The sequence below is a fragment of the Spinacia oleracea genome, chromosome 6, assembly GCF_020520425.1.
Source record: "Spinacia oleracea cultivar Varoflay chromosome 6, BTI_SOV_V1, whole genome shotgun sequence".
Classification (NCBI taxonomy): Eukaryota; Viridiplantae; Streptophyta; class Magnoliopsida; order Caryophyllales; family Amaranthaceae; genus Spinacia; species Spinacia oleracea.
The window spans coordinates 6730085-6746209 of record NC_079492.1 but is presented as its reverse complement, the minus strand read 5'-3'; the positions used below and the strand labels follow the sequence as shown (position 1 = coordinate 6746209).

General features: G+C 37.9%; 2 protein-coding genes across 2 annotated transcripts in view; both read left to right on the top strand.

The window, feature by feature from the left end:
• The first annotated feature begins 7143 nt into the window (after window positions 1-7143).
• On the top strand, window positions 7144-9657 carry LOC110778149 (uncharacterized). The gene is made up of 3 exons (XM_056831861.1): window positions 7144-8253; window positions 9210-9353; window positions 9463-9657. Exons 1-3 carry the CDS (start codon window positions 7144-7146, stop codon window positions 9655-9657), a joined length of 1449 nt encoding a protein of 482 aa, XP_056687839.1.
• Window positions 9658-11473: 1816 nt separating this feature from the next.
• The window catches only part of LOC110779453 (RNA pseudouridine synthase 6, chloroplastic-like), a 60684-nt gene continuing 56032 nt past the window's right edge, over window positions 11474-16125 (top strand). The window contains exon 1 of the mRNA XM_056831860.1: window positions 11474-11608. Within this exon, the coding sequence (XP_056687838.1) occupies window positions 11474-11608 (135 nt within the window). The remainder of the gene's footprint in view (window positions 11609-16125) is intronic.

The following is a 16125-nucleotide window of genomic DNA, read 5'->3' as shown; positions in this document are numbered from 1 at the left end:
GATCTTGGTTTCAGTGGGAGCTAAGATCGTCACAGGCAAGGAATGAATACTCCGGAAACGATGATATTGCCGGAAACGGAAATATGGATCGTATCGGAAATATAAATATTATCCAAGTCGTAGATGTTGCCGGAAACGGAAACATGGTACGTGTCGGAAAATATTATCGGAAATGGAAATATTGCCAGAATCGGAAATATTGCCGGAAACGGAAATATTGTCAGAATCGGAAATATTACCGGAATCGGAAAATAATTCCGGAAACGGAAATATTAAATATTTGTTCGAAACGGAAATTAATTCCGGAATCGGAAATATTAAATATTGTTCGTATCGGAAATGAATTCCGGAATCGGAAAATTTAATCGGAAGCGCATCGTACGAATAAGCATCGGACGAGGCCCAGCACGAAGCCAGGCCATCGCCCAGCAAGCCAAGCGCGCCGCACAAACAGCCATGCCAGGCCCAGCGCAAGGCCAGGCCCAGCAGGCTGCGCGCAGCGCGCAGCGCGCACAGCGCGCACAGCACGCGCAGCGCGCAGCGCGCGCGGGCGCTGAGTGGGCTGCTGCTCGCGCGCACGCATGGGGCCCATCGTGGCTGCCGTGCGTGTGTGTGCAAGTGTTTGTGTTCGTGCACGTTTCCTAAAACATGCAGAGTTCGGTTAATGATTAAATTCCTAATTCTATTTGATAAATTAATTAAGTTAGAGTTCTTGTAGGATTCTAGGTTTAATTAATTTGTATCTGAATAGGATTTCGATTCCCTTTCCATACCGCTATAAATATGAGGCTAGGGCTCACAATTTATAACACAAGTTTAAAAGTATTCAAAGTGAGTTTTTTGAGAGAAAAATTCAGTCACACATTTGCCTATAAAGTGCCGAAAATAATAGTACCTTAAGGGCGATTCTAGTTGGTCAATCTTAAGGCGGATCCGGACGTGCTGTGGACTATCTACAGAGGGACGACACTTGGAGTCCTAAAGACTTGTTCTTGTTCGGTTCGGGCGCAGCTAGGGAAGGCACGCAACAAAGAGTATGCATCTAATCTATGCTAAATGATTATGTGTAAATAATATGTTTTCCTGGGTTTATGGTTTTTCCGCATGATTTATGAATTGTCATATGTATCATAACCTAACAGAAAGTCCTTTGAATATTCTGTTCTCCTTGAAGCACTTGTAAAGTCTTCTAAGAGATGTCTATTCTTTAGAGCCACTTCTAAAGTCCTTAAAGAATAAGCGTTCGGATTTTCTGAAGAACTTCTAAAAGCCTCCGGAACGTCCGTTTATGTTTGTTGTTCGCCTCGAAGACTTTCGAGGTCTATTTTCTCCCACTTGTCATTATGGAAACGAATCTCCAAAAGGACATTATTTCGAGCAAACAAACATTATGTTCTCAAAAATTCGTGGTAGAAACAATACCCTTGTGTCTCATTTGAATAAATCACAATGAAACATATATCTATACTTGGGCCTTAGTTTATCGAATGAAAAACACTAAGCTCCCACTGAGTTTAGCAACTCTCTAGATATATATTATGAAAAGATATTCTGAAATTACTTTTCAATAGCTTTGACGAATTTGGTTTAGTTTGGTGGTAGTTGAGCATTTTGTTTTAGAAATTATAGGAAAAGTCTTTATGATTCATCATTGATCGAATCAAGTACTAATTGACTTCGATCATTCCAACTTAGATATGTCATATCTTATGGAGCTAGATCGTGAAAATTACAACACACAATCATTGATGATCATTCTTGACTTAAGTAATCATCAACATGATCTGACCTAGATCTTTATGATTCCTTGCCAAGTGGATTTTATACTTCTGAATCTTTGAACTAGCCAAACAGATTCAAATTTATATCACTTTGAGTAAATAAACCAACATTCACTCAAATCTAGGTGAAAGTCATAAAATCTTTCTTTAGCTTTGAACTCTATTGTCTAGGCGTTCTAACAATAGTTCTTATCTTTTGTTACTTTCAACAAGTAAGACTAGCTCGTCTTGAATGATCTAGAAATCAATCAACTTTCAAAAGTCCATCAAAATAGAGCTTATGAATGTTAACTTGTTGATATGGTCTAAGCAACAATGCCAAAGATTAGTGGAACTCAAATCAAGGGGTTGATTTGAACCTAGTAAAGTTTTTATTGTTAAAGAGTTGTTTGTTTTTAATCAAGCATATTGACTCAACCCGTAATTGACCATTTCATTCAAATAAACAAACAAACATTGTTTTTGTTTTTCTTGAATGTGAGTCTTTCTGTGTTTGAAGCAGAAATTTAGGTATGCTGATTATGGAACAAAATAGCCATTAAGTTCCAGCCTTGAAAGGACTTAAAACAAACCAGATGACCCTACAACTAATGTAGCATTGCTATGCTTCATTTCCCACTTGTAGGCCATTAGTGTAACCTAGCTTCCATTATTTGAGTTATTACCGAAGTGAGAACCTCAAGCGGTATATGATACCAAGGAAGTTTTATTGCTAGGTCACTTCTCTTTAAACATTAACTTTTAGGTAGAAACGGAATTGTAAATTTCTTTCACTTGTTCCTTGTTTTCCTATTTCTTGTACCCTTTCTTATAGTCTTAAGAATTGAATTCTTTAGTGTTGACTTTTATACTTTGTTAGACATGTCCAATGTCACTCCATCAAAGTTCTTACCATTTAATTTATGTTGAATATTCTGTTTCAACTAGATGATCTTACCAGAAGCTTCTAAAGTTTTCTAAGCATCGATCTATTTGAATGTCTAGGGACTAGACTCATTCGAGAATTAAATGGACAAAGATATTAGGTTGTTAACCATTGGTAAAGCTGAGTGTTTAAACTCAATGCTTTATGATCTCAAAACTACATTGTATTTTGAATTCACAAGCACCAATCGGTTTGCCATTCGACTTTGATACTCGAAAACAACCATAAAAGTCGCTAAAAGAAACGTACATTTTAAATTGCTCACTTTCTCTCATTTCCGTGAATCGTTCTTGGATTCACTACCAATCGAGGAAATTTATTGTTACCTTTCTAAAAGGATTTACTGCAGTGCAAGATATTTAATTATAACCAATAATTAAAACATACATTGAAGCATGCAAAGTCTAAACATTTATCATGAATAATAACTTGAAAATTAAAGCAATCATGCAATTCAAACAAGTTATTAGCATTTTATTCGAATTTATTGTTCCGGCAGGTGTGAATAAAATGATTCCAAGACCCTAAAACCATTAAAGAATTAAGCATATTATGTATTTTGACTCAATTCTAAAACATTTTAGGTAAGCAAAATCCTTTTGCTAATAGTCTAGAAACTACTTTTGGTTGACAGGTACGTCTAAGAACCTATCGATTTTGCCACGACATAAAAGGATTCCTTACTTATATCGTTGAGTTTCACCAAAACTAACATGTACTCACAATTATTTGTGTACCTTACCCCTTTAGGACCAATAAGTAACACCTCGCTGAGCGAAAACTATTACTAGATTGATGTAAAGGATACCCAAGTAAGTGTTTATTTTGGCATGCCACCTTTTAACTCAATTTTTAAGTTTGGAACTTAAGGCTCTTACTATGTTGGTTAGATTTTAAGTGAACTAAAATCCTTAATCATGCAACATAATCAAGCCACAATCTCATGCATAATTAAGACATATTTAAATCAATAAATAACTTAAAGCATGCATAAGATAAATGTAATCTAGTATGGTCCGACTTCATCTTGAAGCTTCAACTTCAAAGTCTGTCTTGAAAATGGATTGAAAACTCCGTCTTGAATTTCACCGTGGGAGGCGCCATTTTCTTCAAATAGGATAAGCTATAATTAAACTAATTACAACTATTTGATGGTACGCAGACCATATTTAAATTGAAAAACAAATTTGGTGCATTAGACCAATTACATTCAAATTAATGGTACGCAGACCATACTTTCTATCCTATTTGGGCCATACTAGTCACTCCATAACCTGCAAAACAGTACATATACAATATATACCATTCATCCATTCATTATCATGAATGACCCACATAGCTGGTTAGTAAAAACACGTTATGCATCACTTAAATATTTGCAGCAATTAATCAAGGGCACCAATAGTCTACAAATTATTCAGTCCTTATTAATTCTAATCAAGTTGTTGAACCTTAAAGGATTTGTAGACCTAATCAAGAGTTTATGACTAAAAGGCTCCCACTTAAACCAATAAATTCATATGCTTTACTAATTTTAAACATAAAAATGTATTTCTAGTCTAACCGGAAACATACAAATTTAATTAAAATTTAAAGCTCATATAAATTTATAATCGAATCCATTAATTTAATTTATTTCAGTTGAATTAACCGAATTTAAATTAATTCAAGGTTTAATTTTAGTAAAATAATTAGTATAAATAAAATTTATAATAATTATAATATTCAAAATTTAAATCCAAGAAAACAATTTAAATTATTAATTTTAAAATTAATTAAAATTATTTCCGAACTGAAAATTCAAAATTAAATTTGAAACGACTCAATCAAGACACGATGAGGCACTTGGGCTTGCGCCCAAGCCCCATCGAGTGCACGAGGCTTAGCGCCCCTTGATTGTTCGTACAACAACACGCAAGCAACCACACGCAACGCAGCACTGCAGGCCACACTGCGCGCGCGCTTGCTCGCTCGTCGCTCCTGCAGGCCACACGCAACGCAGCACTGCAGGCCACGCTACGCGCGCCCGCTTGCTCGTCGCCTTGCGTCTGCTTGCTTGCTGGGCGTGGCAGCGCGTGCTGTGGCGCAGCACGCTTGCCGCCACACGCGTCTGCCACTGGCTTGCGCCTTGCCCTTCGCCCTTGCCCACTCGCCCACATGCGCACAACACTCGACACAGGGCAGCGTGTTGCCTTGTGCTCGTGTGCCATGGCCCTTGCTCGTTGCATCGTACCGCATGGGCGACGAGCTCCCTTGCTCGTCGTCGCATGCCCGCACTATACAACACCCCTTAAGGGTAACACGTAGCGTCCATTGCTTTGTGCGTGCAAGTTTTATGAGCGAATTGCATAAAAATTAAAACTTTTATTTCCAAAATTAATGACAAATTAATAAATCATATTAATTTCATAATTTTAGGGCGAAAAATCGAAAATTTATTAATCAATTAATTTCCGATTAACATGGATTCAAATCTAGGTCATAAAAATTTAAAATTTAATCATAAATTAAATTTTTTTATGGTGGATTTTAATCATTGGTACCTAATTAAATTATTAATTAATTATGAAAATCAAATCAATTCTAAATTATTCGAATTTCAACAAATTAATCATAATTACAAATTAGGTTGTATAATTACCAAGTCTAGGCATTCATAATTGTTAAACATATACAGTAGGTCAATCAAAAACTCAAGATTTATCAACAAGAATCGCAAATATTCAATTTAACATCTTAAATTTACAAACTTTTGCGTTCAAAAAACTAAAACCTCCGAAAAGTCATAGTTAGGCTTCGAATTTGGGAATTCTGGGTTTCGGCGAAAAACACTATTTTTGTCAAAAATTTAGAATGCCTTTTACATGCGGAATTGACACAAAAATCACTCGATTTGGTTGAGTAACGAATTTTCTGCCGAAAAACTGCGTACATATAATTAAATAAACGCAATTTGCAATTAATTAACAATTACGAAAATTAATCACCCCTTTTAATTCCTTGCAAATTTGTGAAATTTAACCATGTTTATGCAATTTAGATTATGAAAATAATAAGAGGCTCGTGATACCACTGTAAGGTTATGATACATATGACAAAACATAAATCATGCGGAAAAACCATAAAGCCAGGAAACATATTATTTACACATAATCATTTAGCATAATTTAGATGCATACACTTTGTAGCGTGCCCTCCGTAGCTGCGCCCGAACCGAACAAGAACAAGTCTTTAGGACTCCAAGTGTCGTCCCTCCGTAGATAGTCCACAGCACGTCCGGATTCGCCTTAAGCTTGACCAACTAGAATCGCCCTTAAGGTTCTAGGATTTTCGGCTATTTAGGTTGCAAGTGTTTGGCTGATTTTTGCTTCAAAATCTTACCTTTAGAATACTTCAATTGTCGATGTAAATATGTGACCCTAGGCACCTATTTATAGAGTTTATGGAAAGGAACTATAATCCTACTAGGATATGGATTTATTAATTAGAATCCTATTAGAACTCTAAATAATAAATCTAATCTTTTAGGATTAGGATTTAATCAATGCACGAATTCCAATAGGACTAGGATTCGTTACGAACACGAGTGTTGCACGACCACGAGGAACGCACGCACCCGCGCAGGCCTTGCGGCCCACACGAGCAGGCGCTGCCTCGCAGCCCACGAGCATAATCCCGCGCGCGCCTATGGCCTTGATGGGCCTGGCCTTGCGCTGGGCCTGGCGAGGCTGTGGCAGCTCCGTGTTTAGGCGCTTGGCTTGCTGGGCGCGGGCCTGGCTTCGTGGTGGGCCTTCGTCTAGCAAGCCTCGTCCGATGCTAATTCGTAGGATGCACTTCCGATTAAATTCCCGGTTCCGGAATTCATTTCCGATACGAACAATATTTAATATTTCCGATTCCGAAATTAATTTCTGTTTCGAACAAATATTTAATATTTCCGTTTCCGAAATTATTTTCCGATTCCGAAAATATTTCCGATTCTGACAATATTTCTGTTTCCGGCAATATTTCCGATTCCGGCAATATTTCCATTTCCGATAATATTTTCCGATACGTACCATGTTTCCGTTTTCGGCAACATCTACGACTTGGATAATATTTATATTTCCGACACGATCCATATTTCCGTTTCCGGCAATATCATCGTTTCCGGAGTATTCATTTCTTGCCTTTGACGATCTTAGCTCCCACTGAAACCAAGATTCGTCGATTCCGAATATCCATAGATGGAGTATTTAATGCCATTAAATACTTGATCCGTATCGTACTATTTGTGTGACCCTACGGGTTCAGTCAAGAGTAAGCTGTGGATTAATATCATTAATTCCACTTGAACTGAAGCGGCCTCTAGCTAGGCATTCAGCTCACTTGATCTCACTGAATTATTAACTTGTTAATTAATAATGAACCGCATTTATTAGACTTAAAATTAAATGCATGCTTGGACCAAGGGCATTATTTCCTTCAGTTAGCAGAAGTTTGAGTGGATTAATAGAATCAGGGAAAGTTGTTGGTGAGACTGATGAGGCTGATTCAGATGAAGAGGGTGATGGTGGTGGGCTTGACGTTACTGATGATCAGGAGTTGAATGACAGTGATGGTGAGGTGGTGAGTGTGATTGGGTCATATGATGAAGGGCCTAACTACCTTGTTTTTAACCCACCAGTAAACTTCAAGGGGAGTGTTGAGTTGTGGAAAGGGTTGAAGTTCCCATCTAACATTGTGTTGAGAAAGTCTATTAGGTTCAATGCAATTCAAAAGGGGTACAACTACTACTACTTACACAACATCAAACAGAGATTGTCCATATATTGTGCCAACAGATGTAAGTGTCCTTGGAAGAAAGCTAGGATTGTTAGTTGTAGTTGCAAACAGAAAAGAAAGTGTAGGTTTAAACTGCATGCTAGGAAGTTGAAGGGGGAGGATAGTTGGCAGATTAAAAGCATTAGGGCAGAGCACATTTGTGGGTGGCAGTATGACAACCCCAAGGTTACATCAAAGTATCTGGCTGAGAGATATTTAGATGATTGGATGGATGAACCTAACACAAAGGTTAAGGCTTTAATAAAGAGGGCTAGGAGAAAAGTGAAGTCAGAAATTGGTTATTACAAGGCCTGCAGAGCAAAAAAATTGGCTTTGAAAATGATTTTTGGAGATGCAATCTTAGAGTATGCTAGAGTGTGGGACTATGCAGCAGCAATTAGGAAGTATAACCCGGGAAGCACTGCTGTTGTGAAGGTTCAGGGGATAGAAAACCCACCACCCTTGTTTCAGAGGTTGAATATATGTTTGCAAGCTTGCAAAGAGGGCTTTATGGGTGGTTGCGGGCCAATTATTGGTGTTGATGGGGCACATTTGAGAGGTTCATACACTGGCATTCTGTTGACAGCAGTGGGGAAGGATGGGAATAACAATATATTCCCTGTGGCATGGGCAGTGGTTGAGACAGAAAATGCAGAAACTTGGAGTTGGTTCCTTAAGTTGTTGAGGAGTGACATTATTTCAGTAGCTGATGTTGTCACTTGGGTGCATGAGAAGGAAGATGAAGTGACCTACATGTCTGACAGACAAAAGGGACACCTCTTCCCCCCTTTTTTTTGTTTTCTCCATTTCAGTATTCTGATTTCTTCATATCAGTATTATGTGAAGGCCTGAAGTCAGTGCTATGTTTTCTTGTTTGAATAGTAAATAAGGTGAAGTAAATCAGTAGGTATTTGTCCTAAAATGTCCTAAAATCACATAAGTTGACCAACTTTGACTTATGTTGGAATGATCGTGCCTAAATACACTTATTTGTACTAAAATGTCCTAAATTGTCCTAAAATCACCTTAGTTGACCATAGTTGACTTATATTGGAACAATCGTGCCTAAATACACATATCTAACCCTAAGTGTCTTAAAATCACCTAAGTTGACCACAGTTGACTTGTCTTGGAATGATCGTGCCTAAACACACTTATGTAACCCTAAATTGTCCTAAATCACCTTAGTTGACCATAGTTGACTTATATTGGAACGATCGTGCCTAAATACACATATCTAACCCTAAATGTCTCAAAATCACCTAAGTTGACCATAGTTTACTTGTCTTGGAACAATCGTGCCTAAATACACTTATGTAACCCTAATTGTCCTAAAATCACCTAAGTTGACCATAGTTGACTTATATTGGAACGATCGTGCCTAAATACACATATCTAACCCTAAATGTCTCAAAATCACCTAAGTTGACCATAGTTGACTTGTCTTGGAACAATCGTGCCTAAATACACATATCTAACCCTAAATATCTCAAAATCACCTAAGTTGACCATATAGTTGACTTGTCTTGGAACAATCGTGCCTAAATACACTTATGTAACCCTAAATGTCCTAAAATCACCTAAGTTGACCATAGTTCACTTATCTTGGAACGATCGTGTCTTTGTTTTAATTCCTCAACTTTGCTCTCCACATGTTTTAATTGTTTCTGTTCTGAAACTTTGCTCACATTTCTATGCAGGGTTTACTTGATGCATTCAGAACTGTCATGCCAAATGCGGAGACAAGATATTGTTGTAGACATATATGGACTAACTTCAAAAGCAAGTTCCCTGGTGTGTTATACAAGGAACATTTCTGGAAGGCAGCAAGGTCATCCACAAAGGTATCATTCTATACTGTTCCTTCATTTTTACCTTGGTTTCTGTGGTTTCTGCCTTGGTTTCTGTGGTTTCTGTGGTACCATGCTAAGGTTTACTCACTGTTATTTGCAGCACTATTTCAACACTCACATGGAAACTATAAAGGAACTAAATGTGGAAGCATTCAAGTACTTGGAAGATATCAAAACAAGTCACTGGTCTAGGCATGGGTTTAGCACTGCAAGCAAGTCTGGTATGCTGCTCAACAATTGCTGTGAGAGTTTTAATAATGTTTTGAGGGAAGCAAGGGAAAAACCTATCCTATAGTTAATGGAATGGATAAGGAGGTATATAATGCAAAGATTTAATGGAAAAAGGGAGGGATTGAAGAGTTTTCAGGGTGTTATCATGCCATATGTGGTTAAGATGGTTCAGCAGGGATTGAAGCAAGTGCATAGCATGAGAATTAGACAAGCTAACCTACATGAGTTTGAGGTGGACCATGAGCTCGATACTTTTGTTGTGAACTTAGAATCTAAGGTTTGCGGATGCTACAGATGGAGTTTGATGGGAATTCCATGCTTGCCTGCATTGGCATGTATCCAAACAAGGCGGCTAAACTACGAAGACTTCATCCACCCAGCTTACCATGTTCAGACATATGCTAAGTCGTATGCCCGACCATTTAGAGGTATGCCTGGTCAGAACCAGTGGGATAAAATACCATACCCATGTCCACTGCCTCCTCCTTACAGAAAAATGCCTGGTAGGCCTAGCACACACAAGAGGAAAAAGGCAGCCGGAGAAGATGAGGATAAGCAACCTGTCAAGAGGGCTAAACGGCAGAACAAGTGCAGCAATTGTGGTGCTCTAGGGAATTACAAACCTAAGTGCCCAAAGGCTGGTCCAGCAGAAACAGTGGCTGCTCAAGCTTCTAACCATGTTGAAGAGGTGTTGTTGTCTTCACAGAATGCTCCACCTCTCACTCAAACTCATTAGCTAAGTGACTTACTTAAGTTAGATAAGTTAGTGAATTTTATGTTCTTCATAGTTAAGTTAGTCAGCAACTGATTGTGTGTTGCTAATGAATCCAAAGTCAGTCAGCAGCTAGTAATGTGCTCACCAAACATTAGTCAACTTTGGTATATTTTGAGTCAACTATTTGTGAATGATGAAGACTTTTGTAATATTTTGCCAAACTGCAGAAGGATAAGTAATATATTCATGGCAATATACATCTTATTTTAGCAAGATATGTCCTTTTGATTTTTTTTTCCGATTTATCTTGTGAAATTGAAACCGAACAAGTTTAGCGGAAACGCGACCTTTAACAATGTTTTTGGCTATACGAATATACGAATTATGAAGAGAAATCATTGAGACAAACTTTCCATTCATTAGAAACCATAATGGTTTGATTACAAACAACCCATCACACCAAAAGACAATACATCGAATAATGACTAAAACCTAGCTTCGTACTTTACTAAAACACCAACACCCTATCATCCTATTATCTACCCAAATAGCTTCATAAGGGTGAAGCTCACTACAACAGACACAATTGAACATATACACCGATAACCCCTACTAGATTATTTTTAACCAAATCAGATTTAATCAACCCACATTCATTCTTGGCACCATGAACCTTCAACATGCCATTGTTCTTCTTCAACATTTTGACCTCTTTAGCAAGCCTAGCCTTCTCTTGCTCAATACATGCCATTTTGTTCCTCATAATGGCAAGATCAGTTGAAACCCTATGCTTTTCTGCTACTAGGACATTAGTAACATCCCTCTGCCAGTAAAGTATACCTTCATCAACCCAATCAAATTTATCGCAACCTCTTTGCCCGGTTTCGGGATTGTAGAATTTGCAAGCCACGAACTTCCTTCCCGGTTTTTCATGAGTCCACGCGGTCCTCTTTGCTACAAGATAACCACAACCACATCTAACTTGATTCAAATGTGCCATGGTCCTGCAATTCCATCTACAAAACAGAATCAATTTACAAAATTGGGAAAAAAAAAACCTCTAAGTTTCCTACATTAAAATTAGGCATCATTAATGAACAAAACTTAAAAAAAATTAGTGGTTGAGTGTCGAAAATCAATTAGTGTTGCAGCAAGAAGAACGAGGATGAAGAAAGAAGAGAGGAAAAAAATTGGTGGAGCGAGGATGAAGAATGAGGACGAAGAACAGAGAGAGAAAGGGAGGGAATTTGGGGTTTTATTTTGCCTCCAAATTGGGTTAGGTGATAAAAAGGGAGGGAAAGTGGGTGCCCTTAGTAAATCCGGCCAAGTCAAGGGGGGAAATAGCGAGTCAACGCCTGAAAATTGAAGGAAATAATGCCCTTTGTCCAAGTATGCATTCAAAGTTAAGTCTAATAAATGCGGTTCAGTATTAATTAACAAGTTAATAATTCAATGAGATCAAGTGAGCTGAATGCCTAGCTAGAGGCCGCTTCAGTTTAAGTGGAATTAGTGATATTAATCCACAACTTACTCTTGACTGAACCCGTAGGGTCACACAAATAGTACGTAAACGGTTCAAGTATTTAATGGCATTAAATACTCCATCTATGGATATTCGGAATCGATGGATCTTGGTTTCAGTGGGAGCTGAGATCGTCACAAGCAAGAAATGAATACTCCGGAAACGATGATATTGCCGGAAACGGAAATATGGATCGTATCGGAAATATAAATATTATCCAAGTCGTAGATGTTGCCGGAAACGGAAACATGGTACGTATCGGAAAATATTATCGGAAATGGAAATATTGCCGGAATCGGAAATATTGCCGAAAACGGAAATATTGTCAGAATCGGAAATATTATCGGAATCGGAAAATAATTCCGGAAACGGAAATATTAAATATTTGTTCGAAACGCAAATTAATTCCGGAATCGGAAATATTAAATATTGTTCGTATTGGAAATGAATTCCGGAACCGGGAATTTAATCGGAAGCGTATCGTACGAATAAGCATCGGACGAGGCCTGCCGGACGAAGGCCCAGCACGAAGCCGGGCCATCGCCCAGCAAGCCAGCACGCCACACGCCAAGCCAAGGCAGCGCCCAGGCCCACCGCAAGGCAGGCCCAGCGCGCGCCGAGGCCATGGCTGCGTTGTGGGCCTCGTGGCGTGGGCTGAGCGCGCGATCGCATAGGCGCCCCTCGTGGACTGCCGTGCGTGTGTGTGTTTGTGTTCATGCACGATTCCTAAAGCTATTAGGATTTGGTATATGATTAAATTCCTAATCCTAAAAGGATAAATTAATTAATTAGAGTTCTTATAGGATTCTAGTTTAATTAATTCGTATCCTAGTAGGATTCCAATTCTCTTTCCATACCTCTATAAATAAGAGCCTAGGGTCATAATTTATAGACACAATTGAAGTATTCAAAAGGTAAGTTTTTAAAAGAAAAATCAGCCATACACTTGGAACACAATAGCCGAAAATTCCTAGTAACCTTAAGGGCGATTCTAGTTGGTCAAACTTGAGGCGGATCCGGACGTACTGTGGACTATCTACGGAGGGACGACATTTGGAGTCCTAAAGACTTGTTCTTGTTCGGTTCGGGCGCAACTAGGGAGGGCACGCTACAAAGTGTATGCACCTAAATTATGCTAAATGATTATGTGTAAATAATATGTTTCCTGGCATTATGGTTTTTCCGCATGATTTATGTTTTGTCATATGTATCATAACCTAACAGTGGTATCACGAGCCTCTTATTATTTTCATAATCTAAATTGCATGAACATGGTTAAATTATACAAATTTGCAAGGAATTAAAAGGGGTGATTAATTTTCGTAATTGTTAATTAATTGCAAATTGCGTTTATTTAATTATATGTACGCAGTTTTTCGGCAGAATGTTCTTTACTCAACCAAATCGAGTTATTTTTGTGTCAATTCCGCATGTAAAAGGCATTCTAAAATTTTGACAAAATTAATATTTTTCGCCGAAACCCAGAATTCCCAAATTCGAAGCCTAACTATGACTTTTCGGAGGTTTTAGTTTTTCGAACGCAAAAGTTTGTAAATTTAAGATGTTAAATTAAATATTTGCGATTCTTGTTGATAAATCTTGAATTTTTTGTTGACCTACTGTATATGTTTAACAAGTTTGAATGCCTAGCCTTGTTAATTATGCAATCTAATATGTAATTATGATTAATTTGTTGAAAATTCGAATAATTTAGAATTGATTTGATTTTCATAATTAATTAATAATTTAATTAGATACCTATGATTAAAAACCGCCATAAAAATTGTTAATATGTGTTAAATTTTAAATTTTTATGACCTAGATTTGAATCCATGTTAATCGGAAATTAATTAAGTAATAAATTTTCGATTTTTCGCCCTAAAATTATGAAATTAATATGATTTATTAATTTGTCATTAATTTTGGAAATAAAAGTTTTAATTTTTATGCAATTCGCTCATAAAAGTTGCACGCACAAAGCAATGGATGCTACGTGTTACCCTTAAGGGGTGTTGTATAGTGCGGGCATGCGACGACGAGAAAGGGAGCTCGTCGCCCATGCGGTACGAATGCAACGAGCAAGGCGAGTGGTGCGCGAGCACAAGGCAGTAGCCCTGCCTTGTGTCGTGTGCTATGCGCCATGGGCGAGTGGGCAAGGGCGAGAGGCAAGGCAGCGAGCAGTCGCGTGTGGGCAGCAAGCGAGCTGCGCCACAGCGCGCACTGCCTCGCGTAGCGAGCGCGAGCTTGCGTGCAGCGCGCACTGCCTCGCGCAGCGAGCGTGGCTCGCGTGCGACGAGCGCTACGCCTGCATCGAACGCTGGCGCGCGCAGCGAGCACTTGCTCGCGTGCATCGAGCGCTTGGCGCGCGCAGCGAGCACTGGCTCGCGTGCTTCGATTGATGCCTTGCGATGGTGAGCAGCAGCAGACGCGACACAGCACATAGGCTGCACGCATCGTGGCCAGCGATGGCTGCGTGCATGTGGCCTATGGCTGTGCGTTGCGTGGTGATGTGCGTACCTTGTGTTACGATTAAGTCGATTTAAAATTTTAATTTGAAATTTTCAGTTCATGTAATTTTAATTAATTTTAAATTTAATAATTTAAATTGTTTTCTTGGATTTTAATTTTGAATATTATAATTATGATAAATTTTATTTATTCTAATTATTTTACTAAAATTAAAAATCTTGAATTAATTTAAATTCGACTGAAAATAAATTAAATGTGTGGATTCAATTATAAATTATATGAGCTTTAAATTTTAATTAAATTTGTATGTTTCCGGTTAGCCTAGAAATACATTTTTATGTTTAAAATTAGTAAAGCATATGAATTTATTGGTTTAAGTGGGAGCCCTTTTTAGTCATACACTCTTGATTAGGTCTACAAATCCTTTAAGGTTAAAACAACTTGATTAGAATTAATAAGGACTGAATAATTGGTAGATTATTGGTGCCCTTGATTAATTGCTGCAAATATTTATGTGATGCGTACAATGTGTTTTAACTAACCAATTATGTGGGCCATTCATGATAATGAATGGGTGAATGGTATATATTGTATATGTACTGTTTTGCAGGTTATGAAGTGACTAGTATGGCCCAAATAGGATAGAAAATATGGTCTGCGTACCATTAATTTGAATGTAATTGGTCTAAAGCACCAAATTTGTTTTTCAATTTAAAAATGGTCTGCGTACCATCAAATAGTTGTAATTAGTTTTAATTATAGCTTATCCTATTTGGAGAAAATGGCGCCTCCCACGGTGAAATTCAAGACGAAGTTTCCATTTTCGAGACGGACTTTGAAGTTGAAGCTTCAAGATGAAGTCGGGCCATACTAGATCACATTTATCTTATGCATGCTTTAAGTTATTTATTGCTTTAAATATGTCTTAATTATGCATGGGATTGTGGCTTGATTATGTTGCATGATTAAGGATTTTAGTTCACTTAAAATCTAACCAACATAGTAAGAGCCTTAAGTTCCAAACTTATAAATTGAGTTAAAAGGTGCCATGCCAAAATAAACACTTGCTTGGATATCCTTTACATCAATCTAGTAATAGTTTTCGCTCAGCGAGGTGTTGCTTATTGGTCCTAAAGGGGCAAGGTACACAAATAATTGTGAGTACATGTTAGTTTTGGTGAAACTCAACGATATAAGTAAGGAGTCCTTTTATGTCGTGGCAAAATCGATAGGTTTACCTAATAAGTTCTTAGACGTACCTATCAACCAAGAGTAGTTTCTAGACTATTAGAAAAAGGCGTTTGCTTACCTAAAAGATTTTAGAATTGAGTCTAAATACATAATGTTCTTAATTCTTCAATGGTTTTATGATCTTGGAATCATTTTATTCACACCTGCCGGAACACATAACTTGAATAAAATGCTTAATGAACATTGAATTATGCATGTATGCTAGAATTTAAGTTTATTAAGAGAAACTGTGAATGATTATTTATTTGTTTATTCTTTTCAATTGTAGTTTTAATTATGGCAAACAACAATTCATTCAACATTCGGTCAATTCTCGAAAAGGAGAAGTTGAACGGGAAAAACATCCTTGATTGGCAAAGGAACTTGCAAATAGTTCTTATGCAGGAAGAAAAGGAGTATGTCCTGGAAGAGGCGATGCCCGAAGCTGCAGGCGACGGGGTCACTCAGGCAGCCCTCAATCGTTGGATTGATGCCAACAAGGATGTGAAATGTCTAATGCTCGCCACCATGAGTGCAGATCTGCAGAAAACGTTCATCAACTCAGATGCTTTCACAATCATCAGTGAGTTAAAGAA

Coding starts and splice junctions, on each gene's coding strand:
- LOC110778149 (XM_056831861.1), top strand. CDS start 7,144: ATGCTTGGACCAAGGGCATTATTTCCTTCAGTTAGCAGAAGTTTGAGT. Junction 8,254..9,209: donor TGCATGAGAAGGAAGATGAA/GTGACCTACATG, acceptor ATTTCTATGCAG/GGTTTACTTGATGCATTCAG. Junction 9,354..9,462: donor CAGCAAGGTCATCCACAAAG/GTATCATTCTAT, acceptor TGTTATTTGCAG/CACTATTTCAACACTCACAT.